The following is a 14553-nucleotide window of genomic DNA, read 5'->3' as shown; positions in this document are numbered from 1 at the left end:
ACAGGAAGCTATGAATATTTTATATGAGTGTATCCTCAGAACAATTGTTGTAATATTTAAAAACAAATCCTTAGACACCATCAAGATTACATGGGAAAGTTGTTAGAATATCGTGGAAATTTATTGGAATACATCAGGATTTTTCTATTAGAATAATCAAGTACAATATTAGTTTATAAAACTTTCTGGCTATCACTCCAAATTAAAGTGATTATAGAGACTAAACCCACCTCAGATCGGCTCCCATATTTGCGAAACTGACTAAATTTACATTTTATAGAAGTTTTATTGCAAAAGAAAGTGCTGATTTATTTAAATAGTTTTACTTTAAGTGCAAGCAACTGGAGAGCATAATTCATCCAAATCTGTATATAACAGATTATCATAACTTTGTTGAGTTGCCGAACAGAAGAGGGGATCTGAGCTGTTTCTGCATGTTTCTCCTCCAGCTGTGAGCTCAAATGATCCCTCTATCACTCCAGTGTCCGGGGTTTGAAGCTCACCGCAGCTCCCTGACATTTGGCCAATAAAACGGAACGGTCACTTTTTCAGATGCGTCAAAACAGCCACAGGCAGGTAGAAGAACACCGGAAGTTACGATATTTGACACTTAAATAAAAGCTTTTTCATGGTGTAACATCACATTGGTGTTTGTAAGTGGAATCTTATCTATGATAGTCCTAAATATTGAGTACATCATGACTACAAATTATTGTGGTTCACTTGACTGAGAAATTTTATCTTTATTAGCCATCTAAGTGACATCTGAGTGTGATATCTCGGCTGACATTTGGAGTCTGCTTTATGTCCATTTCATCAAAAAGAACATGTTCGGTTACATTTGCCTTTAACATTTACTTTAACAGTTGGAAACAGTGCACCCACACATAGACAAAATGTAGCCTAATTATTCAACTTTTGCTCACATTTCTTGTACTTTTTCTGTTGTAACATTTCTTGTAGTACACAGAAAATTCTATATACATTCTTCTTATTGTTGTTCGAAAGTAAACACCTTTGACATTTTCTCTCATCATTTTAATTGGTGAGATATCTACAATCAATTTGGCTGTAATAATTAACATGTACCTCTATTCACAGTATATATGATGAGTCCAAAAAAAAGTTCTAGTTTTATTATGAAAAGCCAAACCGGAATCTATGTTTCAAATACGTTTATCTTGACGTTGGTCACTTGTTGAGCGGAGCGCACACACAGGAAACCACGCACGCAGCAATAATCTCATTTTTTACAAGGGATAGGAGTGTCTTGAGTGACGGACACTTACTGTATGACAGTTTCTGCTAGAAATATTTGTTTATTTCTTATAAGAAACGCCCAAACAGGCAGAACTATTGATCTGGACTGAAAATCTAGAAGGACGCTCATCACAAGTGGTTTATTATGTCTGGCGAATCGGCTCCAACTCAGCAACAACAACCTGAGCAGGAGAAGAAGCCCGACGAGCCTCCGCCAGCTGCTGCAGATGCACCGCAGGCGTCGGCCAGCAGCCCCGCAGCCGAGGAGAAGCCTCTCCCCTGCAGGGCTCTGGTCCTGACGGGGTACGGCGGCTACGACAAAGTGAAGCTGCAGGTGAAGGCGCAGGGCGAGCCGCGGCTGAAGGCTGGAGAGGTCCTGGTGCGCGTCAAGGCGTGCGGGCTGAACTTCGCGGAGCTGCTGGGCAGGCAGGGGCTGTACGAGCTGCTGCCCGCCCCGCCTGTCACGATGGGAATGGAGGGCTCCGGAGTCATCGAAGCAGTCGGGGAGGATGTGAAAGACCGGAAAGTGAGTAAAGACCTGCTGCGTGCTCATACGACCTCAAAATAGGCTACCAGAACGCGCACGAACAATGTGCAGCCGTGCTGTGGAGCTGCTGGGGATCCTGATTTAAACCCGCATCAGCTGAGTTCATGACAAGTGTTTCTGGACTGGAAATCCGCATCCCATTGTTTCTCAGTGGCTCACGGGTTTTACTTCCTGACCAAGACGCGTTTAGTCATCTTTTTCCAACACTAAACCAGATTAGTTCCACCTCCTCTTTTATGAAAGATGCAGAGAAATCAAGAGCCATGACTTCACTGATCATTTGAAGATCAGCCTATAAATAAGTTCCTCTCATTTCTCTGTAGGACCATAGTGCAAAAATGTTTACATTTCACATTATCCACACAGCATGAAGTGTATCTAATAATCTCTAAGATTCATTTTACTATCGATCAATCTGCAGATTATATTCTGTTTGGTCTACAAATAGTCTGAAAGTAGTTAAAAACACCTGTTGCAACATGCCAGAGACGATCTCTTCAAATTGTTTGTCAGTCCAAAATCCAAAAACTTTCAGGATTTCAATGATACAACACACAGAGAGGCAGACAACCCTCACAAGTGAGAGGCTGGGATCATTAAATATTTAGAAACAGTACCTTAAACCACTGATCGATTATTGAAACAGTTGTTTCAGCTCTATATCTGACAGTGCCGTCTGTTTGCACAGAGGTGTTTTTTACTGATTTCATGTTGCATATGCAGGATTTGAAAAGCAGCACTCCTCGATAAACAACCTCCCTGTAATGTGCGGTCTTCATTTAAAACAGAGCAAAGAGGCTTTCTGGCAGCAAAATTACCATCCTGGCATTGTGACTAGTGAGTGTTTGATTTAGTGTGTCCTTGAAGTGTTTTCACATTTTTCCCTGCAGCACACATTTACATTCACCTCCTCCCTGATAAGACTTTTCCAGAGGTCGAGATTTGCTGGATATTAGACTGAATATTGAATATTTTTGCTCTCTGTGTCTGTGCCCCCTTCAGATTCATAAAAACAACCCTCTTGCCAATATCTGCCCAGATTTGAGAGCCTTAAATTAGTTTTTCTCTGTCTGTTTCTGCTTTCTGAGGTGTCTGAAAGAGTGGAAATTGGTGGTAGGGCCTGATATTGCTTGTTGTGAGTGCCTTTGATTTATATCCAGCCAGCTGCAGATCTAATTGAAGCCCACAGATACCTGTTCCCTGCAGGTAAAGCACATTTTACAGCGATACGGCAGAGCTGATCTCACAGCATCCACAGGCCAAAGCCTCCACTGGTCATACCATATTTATTTTTACAACAACATATCGAGGATAAATCCATAGTGACTCATTGCAACATGACCTCCGTGACTTCTTGTCGCAGCTTTTGCAAAAACTCTCCAGCTCTCACTTGGAGGTTCAGACTTGTTTACTTGCGCTGGCACAAAGGATCAAAGCAGGAGAATGTTTTACGCCGTCACTGTTAGTCTTTAACCGGAGCCTCATGAATGCACTCATGAATATGGAGACAGAAAACACTCACATCTGAATGAGTAACAGGACTTTTCAGCTGTGTCATCGGGTTCATAAGAGTTGCATTAATTGTTTTGACTGCCAGGCAGAACTCTGATGTTTTTCGCTCGTTTCCCTCTGAGGATCTGAATAAGCTGAACCATGAGCTGTTTCCTCTTGCCAATGTTTTCAGAAGGAATAAAACATTCACGGAGATTTGCACAGTTGTGCAATCATTGTGTACGTCCTATAGCCCCCACGCGTGCCCCTCATGTATTCACAGTAGATTTGAGTTACAGAGCTGTGCCTCAGATTTTCTGGATAATACATATCCAGATGATCGCTAAGAAACACTTTCCCAAGTCCTCAAAGACTCTTCTACTGTAATCATCTGGATGAAAAATACTTTCTGTTGAACAATTAAAAAAGATTCAAAAGAAAGATAAACTCGTTTATCAAGTTGCACCTGTTTTTCTAATCCAAACATAGGCAGCAGCTTGGCACCATGTCTCCCTGCTCTGTTTGTTCACCTTGAAACAAAATTAAAATGCTATTATCAGCTACACAGCGATATGTAGATGTTACATCCACTGTTTTTCCTGCAAAATATCATGTTTATATTCAGTGCAGCGAGGACGTATGAGTGTAATTTCTGGCTCCCTGGTTTGGAAACGCAGTGGCAACTTGAGAAAACTGCATGAATGTCTTTTCTATCGTGCAGCAGACAGAATGTTTTCATCTAGATTGTTGGAAGAGCCTTAAAGGATCTTGTAACCGCACTCAGAGCGGCGATAAGTCTCGTAAACAAACCTTTTCCAGTGTCACAGGTTGGGGCTGTGCGCACCCTGACATGCACCATCGAGCTCATTTCACAGGACTTCAGTCAGCTGTCCTGACTTGTTTTAAAGAGGATGTTTTCCTGCTGGTTGTCGCTCCCATTTGTAACCACTCTGAGTGCGAACTTGACCATGTTAAGTACTGACATGAGGCACAATAACCATATTTAGCTGTGGTGTGAACGAGGCCTTCAAGTGCTCTGATGCTTCCTTCACTGACCTGTCAATCTAAATGAAACTTCGGGGTCAGCTCTCGTTCAGACACGTCTTTTCCAGGCTATCATTTATTAAGTTTTACATGAGTGACTTACTGAGGCTCCTCCCCGCCCCTCTGTGTCAGTATGGAATTTCCCTCCTCCTCCTCCTCCTCCTCCTCCTCCTCCTCTTCCTCCTCCACATAGTACACTCCTATCTCACCCTCCCCTCATTCCTGCCTTCATCCTTGTCTCCATTTTCAGAGAGCAGGAATCCTATAGTGGGAGTGGTGCGTTCCTCCTTGTTGGGAAGAAGCAGCAAAATACCACATGCAACAGTTGCAGGAGGCGGTGTGTGTGAAACAAGGATAAGACAAAGAATTTGAAATGTGCCAGCACTGAAATGATGTTTATCTGGAAAAAAAAAGGTCTGGGTGGGACTGCAGTGGGATACATGGAGCCCGATGGAGCTGATCGGGGCTGCAGCAGCGAGGCCTCTGCAGACGAGGACGGGAGGGAGTGGCTGTTTCATAAGACGCTTGGAAAGCAGACAGGGCAGATGTGTGATGCAGGATCCCATTCACAGCTCGTCTTTCCAGATTCCAGATTCAGCATTACCTCGTCGCAGATGTCTCTGCAGTAGATAAAATGCATTGACAGTCAATGTTTTAGGCCTCACGACTTGATTGATATTTTGGAGGATGGAGCTTTGAAGGAAGCCCGCCATCTGTTCTGCAAATACACTCTTTAATCAACATAATGTGATGAGAGGCTGTGGCCATGTGTTCTGTATCAGCTCAGGACGTCGCACGCTGTAGATTGAACGTATGATGAGGAATCCATGTGTAGCCGTGGAAAGTAACACATTTATTCAATATTTAGGTGCTTTTACATCACGAGTATTTTCATCTTCTGCCGCTTTATACTTCTGTTCCACTGCAGTTTAGAGAAGAGAAATGTTGTGCTTTTCACTCCACTGCTTTACCAAAAATAAGATATGAAAAGCTTAGAAAATACAACACATTATTAAACCAGTGGGTCCCAACTTTTGTGTCTTGTGACCTTTAACAAAAAATAAAAATAAATCAGCATGTAGTTGGGGGTCACAAACAACTTATACAAACTTTCAGATGCCTTTGAGAGGCCCAGAATTATCCAAAGATTAGAGAAAAGTCCTAAAAATGATTAGAACTTTTCATCTGTCTGACCCCATTAATCATCTGGACCCCTCAGACTGGTCTCGTGTCTCTTTGGAGGGGCCCAACCCATGAGTTGGGAACCACTGGTCTAAACTACCAAACTGTATATGAAGAAGTTAAAAGTAACTCCAAAAGCACATCAGCGCTGCATTAGCATTAACAATATAGCAGGACAGGGGATATTTTTCTCCAGAAGTACTTTTACTTTTGATACTATGAGGTACTTTTTTCATGTATTACCTACAGTATCTGAACGTCTGCACCTCCCAGTTTGGAGATGGCGGCAGGAGCATCGACTCTGGGGAGCTGAACCTCTTCTATCGCTCTCTTCAGAGCTACCAGACTCCTTTGACAAAACCAGAAACTTTACATCGCAGGACAGGGGAGCTGCTGGTACAGCTGGCTCAATCAGTTTGCGTTATCGTGTGACTTTTGTTGCTTTAACAGGTTAGTTGGGATCTGAACTAAATATTATGACACCAACAAACTAAAAACTCCAACTAACATGCTGCTGATGATGCATTTGTGGTTTTAATTAAGCGGGATTTTGGATCCAGTACGTTTGCTCGTAGCAGAGTTTGTTTTTTTCACATTGTGTTAATGCTACTTTTACTTAAGTAAAGTATCTGAGTACTTCTTCCATCACTGCCCGTTTGTGTGCAGAAACAGCAGGAAAGCTGCTGTCACATGGACTTTGTAAGCTTAGGTTTTGCAGTGAGTAATTTAAATAAGCAGCAGTTTTCCACATTAACTTCACTGTCCCACTCCGAACATCGTTTCAGTTGCCTCAGTTCGTGTCATCTGTGCAGGAACTGAGCTCAGCCTTTTTCAAATTGGCTATCATGCATTTTTGAGGTCATCCGGCGGGTGTTTGAAAGTGTTTCATAAGACGAGGGTTGAGAAATTTAATCAACCCGAAAAGGCGCGTGTCATCTGAAGTGGAAGTCAAAGCATCAAAACTGGACATGTTGGAGTTATCTCACTGCGGCAGACGTGCTAAGTGTGTTTGTGGGAGCTCCTGTTTTCACTCTCTGTGAATGTGTAAATATTTGTGTGTGTATGTGTGTGTCGTCTGCCTATTGTCAGGGGTTTGTGTGTGGCAGGAAGTGGGTGTGGCTCAGAGCTTTTGAGGCTGTTTTGACAGGAAGCACAATCAGATCAGGCGTCTTTCCTTTGCCCTCCACTTTTTGGAAAGTTTCGCAACGCCAGTGATACTCTATTAACAGCATTTCACTGTTAAAGAAAGCAGCACATGAAGCGGGAACAACATTTCCCATAAGCCCCCTTGTCTGAGACAGTTCATGCACATGCAGCAGGTTTTATGCAGCCTCATATGTATGTGATATATATGATATGTGAATTAGTTACCTGCCATCTTTTGTACAGGTGAACAGTGTAATAACCGTCCTTCATGTCATTCAACAACAAAGATATCAGAGGACTTCCCGTCTGCTTGACCTCAGTTTCCTGATTGACGGCACTGTGTGGAAAAAAAAACCAAAAAAACAGCCCCATTATCTAAAACTCAAGACGGGAGCGAAGTGATGGAACAGGCAGTTATTTGATATGTCAAAAACTGGACAAATTTAACCAAAACTGTCTTTTGTGGCTGGATATCACAGAGGTCAGTGAGAAATATGCCCTTTAGATTTCCATGTAAATCTAATGTCAAGAACTGAAACATGAAGAAACAAACATGTCTGCTTCAGTGAGTTACTCAAGTGTGCCCCCCCCCCCCCCCCCCCCCCCACACACACACACACACACACACACATCACCCAGTAACCCGTTTCCCTCCGTCTCCTCCTTTGTTTTCTTCCTCAGGTCGGGGATCGAGTCATCGTGATGAGCCGCAGTGGCATGTGGCAGGAAGTTGTTGTCGTGTCCGCCGGCCACACCTTCCTCATGCCTGAGCAGATGAGCTTTGAGGAAGGTGCCGCTCTTCCCGTTAACTACCTGACCGCCTACATGATGCTGTTTGAGATGGCCAACTTGAGGCCGGGCAAGAGCGTTCTCGTCCACATGGCAGCGGGTGAGACACACAGTGCATGCTAATGCACTGAGCCTTATTTTGCATATTGTGTCCTCTCCCCCAGTTTGGTCTGAATACAATCAGGGGTGTCTGACACACACATGAGCAAACATGTTGAAATATTGTTTTTTTTTATGTGAAAGCAAATAAGGTGCAGAATCAGTGCTGTTTAGTCCTGAAACCACGAACCAAGTCATCAAAGAGATGCTCCAAAGAGATTAAATTGACAATAATTGTGATGATTTGATCAGTTTGTCATTTTATTAAGCAAAAATGCAAAAGCTTTGCTGGTTAAATATGAGGATTTGCACTTTGTTTTTGTTTTATGTCCTTGTAAACTTAATATATTTTAATGTTAGACTCTTAGTTGGACAAAACAACCAATGTGAAGGTGTCACCTTGGACTAATGAAAATTGTTTTGGGCAATTTTTCTGCTTTTCTGACATAAATGGTGACAGAAAACGAGTCATAATTGTGATTTCAAACACGATTCATCCCCGGTGGTCTCCCCCATGATTGAATTATGAAGTGAGGAGTCACACAGCTCATTCACTCCGGGTCACTAATCACTTCTCTGGATGCAGCCGCATTCCTGTCCTGAAAAATTATCAGCTAAGAGACCGTGGGTCACTGGTGAGGATATAGTGTGTGTGTGTGTGTGTGTGTGTGTGTGTGTGTGTGTGTGTGTGTGTGTGTGTGTGTGTGTGTGTGTGTGTGTGTGTGTGTGTGTGTGTGTGTGTGTGTGTGTACACGTAATGGTCTCATAAGAACTTATCAGCATCGTTATCAGGCATGGTTGCTTTGGCAACACCTGACATTTAAAAAGGGGGCCTCACCAGCATAACAAGCAATTATGTCTCATTTACTGCTGAGGATTGTGCTCACATCCTAGTGGCATTGCATTAATCGCAGTCGGATGGAAGTATACGCGTCTTTAAAGGACCTAAAAACAGATTTCTTCAATCAGCTTCTCAGCATGAGCGATGGGATCCAGCATGAGCTCACTCCTATCTGCCAAAGGTTGAAGACTTTTACTTATTTCACGTTAAAGATTTCTGTGTTTTTGTGTTTTTTGCTCCTCTCACCGGTTCAAAGTGGGCGGGGATTAGTTGGAAAAGAGTGATGTCACATATGACCAATCAGGATTTAGCAGTGTTTGAATCAGGAATCAGGTGACAGTTGGAGGGTGCTGTCAGTCAAACCGGATCAAACTGCTCCCGCACAGTCCTGAAGAGTTTTTGACTGTTAAACTCTTAATAAATAAAACCAAGAAATTGTTTTTTAATTGTTGTCTTAGTTACTTTATCATAAATATTTAATGTTATATAGAACTTCATGTTTACAGGACTTTTAACCACTGGACTAACGTGTCCACAGAGAGTATTCTGCTTGTTTCTGGTGTTGACTCACGCTTCAAATTGGCTAATAAATCCTCATGATGCTTCCCGAGTGTGGATTTAGGAAATGTTCGGCACACACAACCATTTTTGAAGTTTGCGCTCGGACATCCTTCCTGGTCAGTGATGTAAGAAGCATGCTGAACCATGTCGACATCATGCTTTTCCCAGGACCTGCGTCACGCTGCTAGCTCTCTTCTACTTGCAGTCATGTGATTAGTTAAGAAAACAACCTCATCACAAGATGTGTTAAGCAGCTTTTCATCACATCACATCACATGACCTTCATCTTCAGGTGGAGTTCATCCAGCTGCCATATTTTTCTGATCATTTAAAGGGCCTCTCATCAATGTCACCTTAACAGCTCAGAGTTCAGTTGAGAAAACAATCGTCTGCGTACCAAGATCGTGTGATACAATCGAAAGCCCCGGAAAAGCTACTAAACAGATCCTGCGGTGGGATTGTTTTATCAGCAGTGTATTTGAACGTCACCTTTGCCGAGAAAAAACCTCTCAGACAGGCACTGAGACGTCTTCAATATCCAGTTCAGTTGTTTAATTATGGTAATTACGAGCACATCATGTAATATCAGAGTACAGGGAATTTTGACACAGTGTGTACCCAATAATTGTGAGCTCGGATAAATATTTCAAATTAAAAGCTTGCTTTGTGGCTGTTAGTTCAGACAAGCATTGTTTCTCAGCACATTAGATGGTAGTGGGTGGACAGATGATTTTAATCAATAATTACATGGCAACAATTTACCGTGTGCTCAATACGCCGGAGCTTTGCACATCAGCTCAACTGACGGCCTTTTAAAGAGCTGCAATCCTTCGTGTCATTTTCATCATCTGAAGCTTTTGTTTGTTTTGAAGTTACTTATTACAGGCTGGTTTCAGCATTAAAGGTGTAAAAGATGTTAACGCTGCAGTAACTCAGATCGCTCAGCCACCCTTCAATCCACATGTACAGGTCAGTTACCGTCAGAGTCCGCCATCACGGTCTAGTGCTCTTCTGCTCCCCCCCCCCTCAAAGGCCAGGCTTTGCCGTTGAGTGGGCGGGTGGCTGTCAGCTGACCTGCATGAATCAGCCACACGAGGCCAGGGTGATGGAGAGGGCAGGCACACCCAGGCAGCCATGATGGTGAAAAACCTTCCACTGTTTAACAGCTATTTGTTCTTCCAAGCCTCCATAAAATCACATCACCCACCACTGTGGAGTAAAATGTCAGCACTCCCTCTGGCGTAGAAATGAATCTAATCCCACCACTGCTGAAAGTTTAATCCACCTTACATGCATGGCCTTTTAACCCCTTAAAATCAAGTTTCCCCCTATTGATTTCCATTAAGTAGCTCTAAGGCGGAAATATAATCTCATTTTGTCTGACAGAAACATCCACACTATATTATGTATATACTGCATCAGCTTGTTCCAACACTACATTATGTTTACACAGAGTGAAACACATCCATGTTTTTATGGCTGCATCAATCCATCAGATGAAGATATTATATTTTTGTGTGCATCATTGTAATTCAGCTGGATGTGATTGATATCTTCAGAGAGTTGGGTGTCTCAGCTAGAATATAAAATAAAGCTCTGTGCTTTCGAACAGTATCTGGCTGCACAGTTCTGAATGAGTGAGACACCGGGGGATCAGTGGGGTTGAAGACGCTGTTTAACTGGCATTGCACAGGCTTTCCTTGCACGGGTTTACGCCTGCACAGCGACTGCAGTCCACAAATATTACTGTAAAGAGATATTTTGGGCCCAACTGATCTGATAACAATGGATCAAAACACTGTCTGTCTCCTAATACAATAAAATTTGTGGATTTAGTTGAGTTATTTTCTGCAAAAGGACATTACAGACTATGAATTTACAGTAAGAGAACAGAATATCTGATTAAAATCTGGGTTCATCTTTAAGCTTTAAGTTGTGAAAACCTCTTCTATTCACAGTGTATGGGTGACATATTGAACTGCACCGCGTTGAAAACTTAATCTTCAAGTTGTTCCGATCCTTTGAGGAGAAATCTGAGTTGCTGTATAGTCTAGCAAAATTGTACATCATGATTCACAAGATTGAAGTCAGGTATGAGTCAGCCAGGTAGTAGATTTATTCAGTCATTCCTTCAATGAGATGAGCACTTATGAGTTCATTGTTTGATGAATAAATGAATGTGTTTCACGCAGAGCTTGAAAAGCTTTCCTGTGAAAAGTGAAACACCTGCAGTTACTGCCGTTCTCGCTTCTCTTTGTGCCGCTGCTCTGCACATCGATAGGTGGCGTCGGCATCGCTGTTACCCAGCTGTGTCAGACCGTGCAGGACGTGACCGTTTTTGGCACGGCATCAGCCTCCAAACATGAGACCATTGCCCAGGGTGGGGTCACTCACCCCATCGACTACCGCAGCAAAGACTACGTAGAGGAAATCCGCAAAATCAGCCCAAAGGGTGAGAAGACATGCACAACACTGTCGTCTAAAAGCACAAAAAACACACATGCCTACCTTTCCTGCATGGGCCATGTTTTCAAAATTCATGTTAACCATATTTCAGTGTTTTTTCCTGAATACTAAGTTGATGAAGAGACATAAAAAGCTCATCGCCTCTTTTTTCTGTCCCCTCTATTCCCCTTTTTATTCTGTGTCCCTGCAGGAGTGGACATCGTCCTGGACCCACTCGGTGGTTCAGACACTCAAAAAGGTTTTAGTTTGTTAAAACCTTTGGGCACACTTATAGTCTTCGGTAAGACGTTCAGGAACAGAAAAACATGTTTTAATGCATTTGTTGTGTCTGTCTTCATGTTTTAGCTTCATATTATTTTAAGGATAAAGTTTTCTAATGAGACACACACATTAAGCTTAATGTATCCCTTTGTCCGTCGTTCAAGGTGCAGCTAATTGTGTGACAGGCCAGAAGAAGAACCTGCTGGCCATGGCAAAGACCTGGTACAACCAGCTGTCTCTCACCACGCTGAAACTGATGCAGGCCAACAAGGCCGTCTGCGGCTTCCACCTGGGCTACATCAGCGACGAGCAGCTCCTGAGCACGACCATGTTCAAGCTGCTGGAGCTCTACAAGCAGGGGAAGATCAAGCCCCGCATCGACTCATGCTATCACTTTGAGGAGGTCAGTTGGATCACGTTCATCATGAAAATGAGATGCAATTCTTTAAGCATGCACGATAGCACTGTAGGCTGAGGTGAAACAGTATCTACCACTGCAAATTAAATAAATTGATAGTAAATCCATTTATGAGTTCAACATGTTGGGAAATATGTTTTTTCACTTTCTTGCTGCGAGTTAGACGAGAAGGCTCTCATGTCTATAAACTGTGACGCTACAGCCAGGAGGCAGTTAGCTTAGCTTAGCATTAAGACTAGCATTAATGAAAGCTAAAGAGAACGATGAAGATCTCATTTGCTTAACCTGTAAGAAAATAAAGTTAACACATAACTCCCCACAGATTAAAAAGATAAAACAAACGAGAAATAATTTTTTTGAATCAGTCAACTTTAAACACGCTTGCGTGCAGATTTTGCCACCTTTGGACAGAACCAGGCTAGCTGTTTCCACCTGTTTCCAGTCTTTATGCTAAGCTAAGCTAACTGGCTGCTATAGCTTTATATTTATCCTGCAGGCATGAGGTGGTGTTGCTTTTGTCATCTATCCCTCAGAAGGGTTTTTCGATTATCTTATTATTTCACAAACTGTTATGTCCTGACAGACATGAAACTTGAAACCAAAGTGTTGTTATTTTACATGTTAGCACAACAGCATGTTAAATTAACGACTAAATGAACAACAAGATCAGCTTTGAGCTTTCAACTGAGTAGAATTCAGTATTTTTTAATAACATTAATACAGTAGAATCCAATATACGTATTGAATAAGCATAATGAGCGAGTGTCCATGATATGATAAATGTCAATTCTCATATCGCTGTATACCATGAAACCAGTTCACCAAGTCAATAATCACATTTCCGGACATGTCGAACCATTTCTCAATGGTTTGACTGCCAGCATGTCCTTAATGTTTCTCAGCTGCACACACGAGGTGAATGTAAATCCACCTCAGCTTCCTCTGTGTCACAACCTTCAGAAAAACTCCTTCTGGTGTTTTCCTCATTTCCATCTCTCATATGTAGACGAGCAACCCCCCCCCCCATCATATGAGTCGGTACTTAAGGGCTGTTGCTAGGTGACATCCAAATTGTTGCCGTGGCATCCGCGACATGCGGCGATATCTTTGTTTTGAGTTTCTCCGGCTGGCTTCAAGGATCTACGGCAGTGTGATGCAAGACAATCCTGGCTGTGGGTTTGAAACAGGAAACAGACAATAGCTGAGGAAGGAAACGATAGGAAGTGCAGATGACTTACGGCAGAGATGTGCAGCACCGGTCGCCATTGTTTTCATGAATCTTGCTCCTCGACTTCGGGAGATGATCATTTAAGATTTATTTACCCAGGAAGCATGCTGCTGGTTTTGATGCATTTGATTTATCTGAGGATCTACAAGATATATAAAAAAGTTTGCTGCATAAAAAAGCAAAAAAGTTTGTGACTAGCTGGTGAATATAGCAAAGCTATATTAGCTAAAACTCCATATTGGCTTCATAAGGTAAGAATATGACAATGTTGTGTTTACTGCTTGTTTTCAGATGCTCACAAGTGTCCCATAGAAACAGCTAATGCAGGTTTAAGTGTTCTGCAGGGGTTTAAATGACTCGGTGTTGGAGGAAGAAATACCTATTGTGCACATCCGTTCTGTTCCTCTGTCTTCTCTCAGGTGGTGGATGCCATGAGGCGCATGCACGAACGCCAAAACATTGGGAAAGTCATCCTTCTTCCCGAGACCAAGAGGGAGGAAGAGAAGCCAAAGTCCAACCCTGAGCCGGCAGAAAACGTGGAAAAAACTGAAGCTGCCATCAGTGAGGAGAGAGAAGAGGCCACAGAGGAAGTTAAAGCAGAGGAAGATTGAGTAAGAGTGCTTATTGGAATGATATTTTCAGGCACGTCCTCAATGAGTTCCCTGTTTTTCAGAAAAAAGGAAAGAGAAAAGAGGCGAGGTGCCAGGAATTCTTTGACCTTGTCAGTATTTTCAAATGTTTATGAAGAATTTGTTGTGCAATATGTCTAAAGTTCAGTGTCTGTTGGGGATACTTGTATTTGAAATAAAAATTCACTGTATTCTGTTACATTACAAAAGGAAAAAATGTATTCTGATTACAGATGGTTGTTAAAACAAAGTGAACGGGTGTGGTTTCACAACTGTCGAGTCGCCATGATAACAGCTCAACAACAACTCTGACGTAGTATTTATAACAGTGAGAAAGCAGAGCCGGTATGTATGATACTTCTGAGAAATTATCCTAAACTTTGACCTCTTGGTGAAAAAATTACTAGACTAGACTACCCATCATGCTTTGCAGTCATCATCTAGGCTTAATTGTATCGCAGCATGCGAGAGGAAAGCTTATATTCTGGAAGACATTTGTCAGAAAGCTCTTTGGGATCTTGAATGGTTAAATCTGTAGAGGTGCTATAAAATGTATGTGTGTTATTCAGTGATGTGGTTAATTGAGTCTTG

The 14553-nt window shown here is 42.4% G+C and overlaps 1 protein-coding gene across 1 annotated transcript; it reads left to right on the top strand.

Annotated features, from left to right (window-relative positions):
* Positions 1-1186: 1186 nt before the first annotated feature.
* Positions 1187-14346, top strand: LOC139350085 (synaptic vesicle membrane protein VAT-1 homolog). The gene is made up of 6 exons (XM_070991182.1): positions 1187-1786; positions 7352-7559; positions 11242-11412; positions 11617-11706; positions 11852-12090; positions 13753-14346. The coding sequence occupies exons 1-6, from the start codon at positions 1406-1408 to the stop codon at positions 13942-13944; spliced, it is 1281 nt and encodes a 426-aa protein (XP_070847283.1). The 5' UTR covers positions 1187-1405; the 3' UTR covers positions 13945-14346.
* The last annotated feature ends 207 nt before the right edge of the window (positions 14347-14553 follow it).

This window comes from Chaetodon trifascialis, chromosome 21 (assembly GCF_039877785.1).
Source record: "Chaetodon trifascialis isolate fChaTrf1 chromosome 21, fChaTrf1.hap1, whole genome shotgun sequence".
NCBI classification, from domain to species: domain Eukaryota; kingdom Metazoa; phylum Chordata; class Actinopteri; order Chaetodontiformes; family Chaetodontidae; genus Chaetodon; species Chaetodon trifascialis.
This window is presented reverse-complemented; position numbering and strand designations above follow the sequence as displayed.

What these genes read in the sequence shown, in the direction of transcription:
- LOC139350085 (XM_070991182.1), top strand. Translation starts at nt 1,406, where the DNA reads ATGTCTGGCGAATCGGCTCCAACTCAGCAACAACAACCTGAGCAGGAG. An exon ending in AGGATGTGAAAGACCGGAAA is followed by an intron (nt 1,787 to 7,351) that starts GTGAGTAAAGAC and finishes TTTCTTCCTCAG; the next exon opens with GTCGGGGATCGAGTCATCGT. An exon ending in CATGCTATCACTTTGAGGAG is followed by an intron (nt 12,091 to 13,752) that starts GTCAGTTGGATC and finishes GTCTTCTCTCAG; the next exon opens with GTGGTGGATGCCATGAGGCG.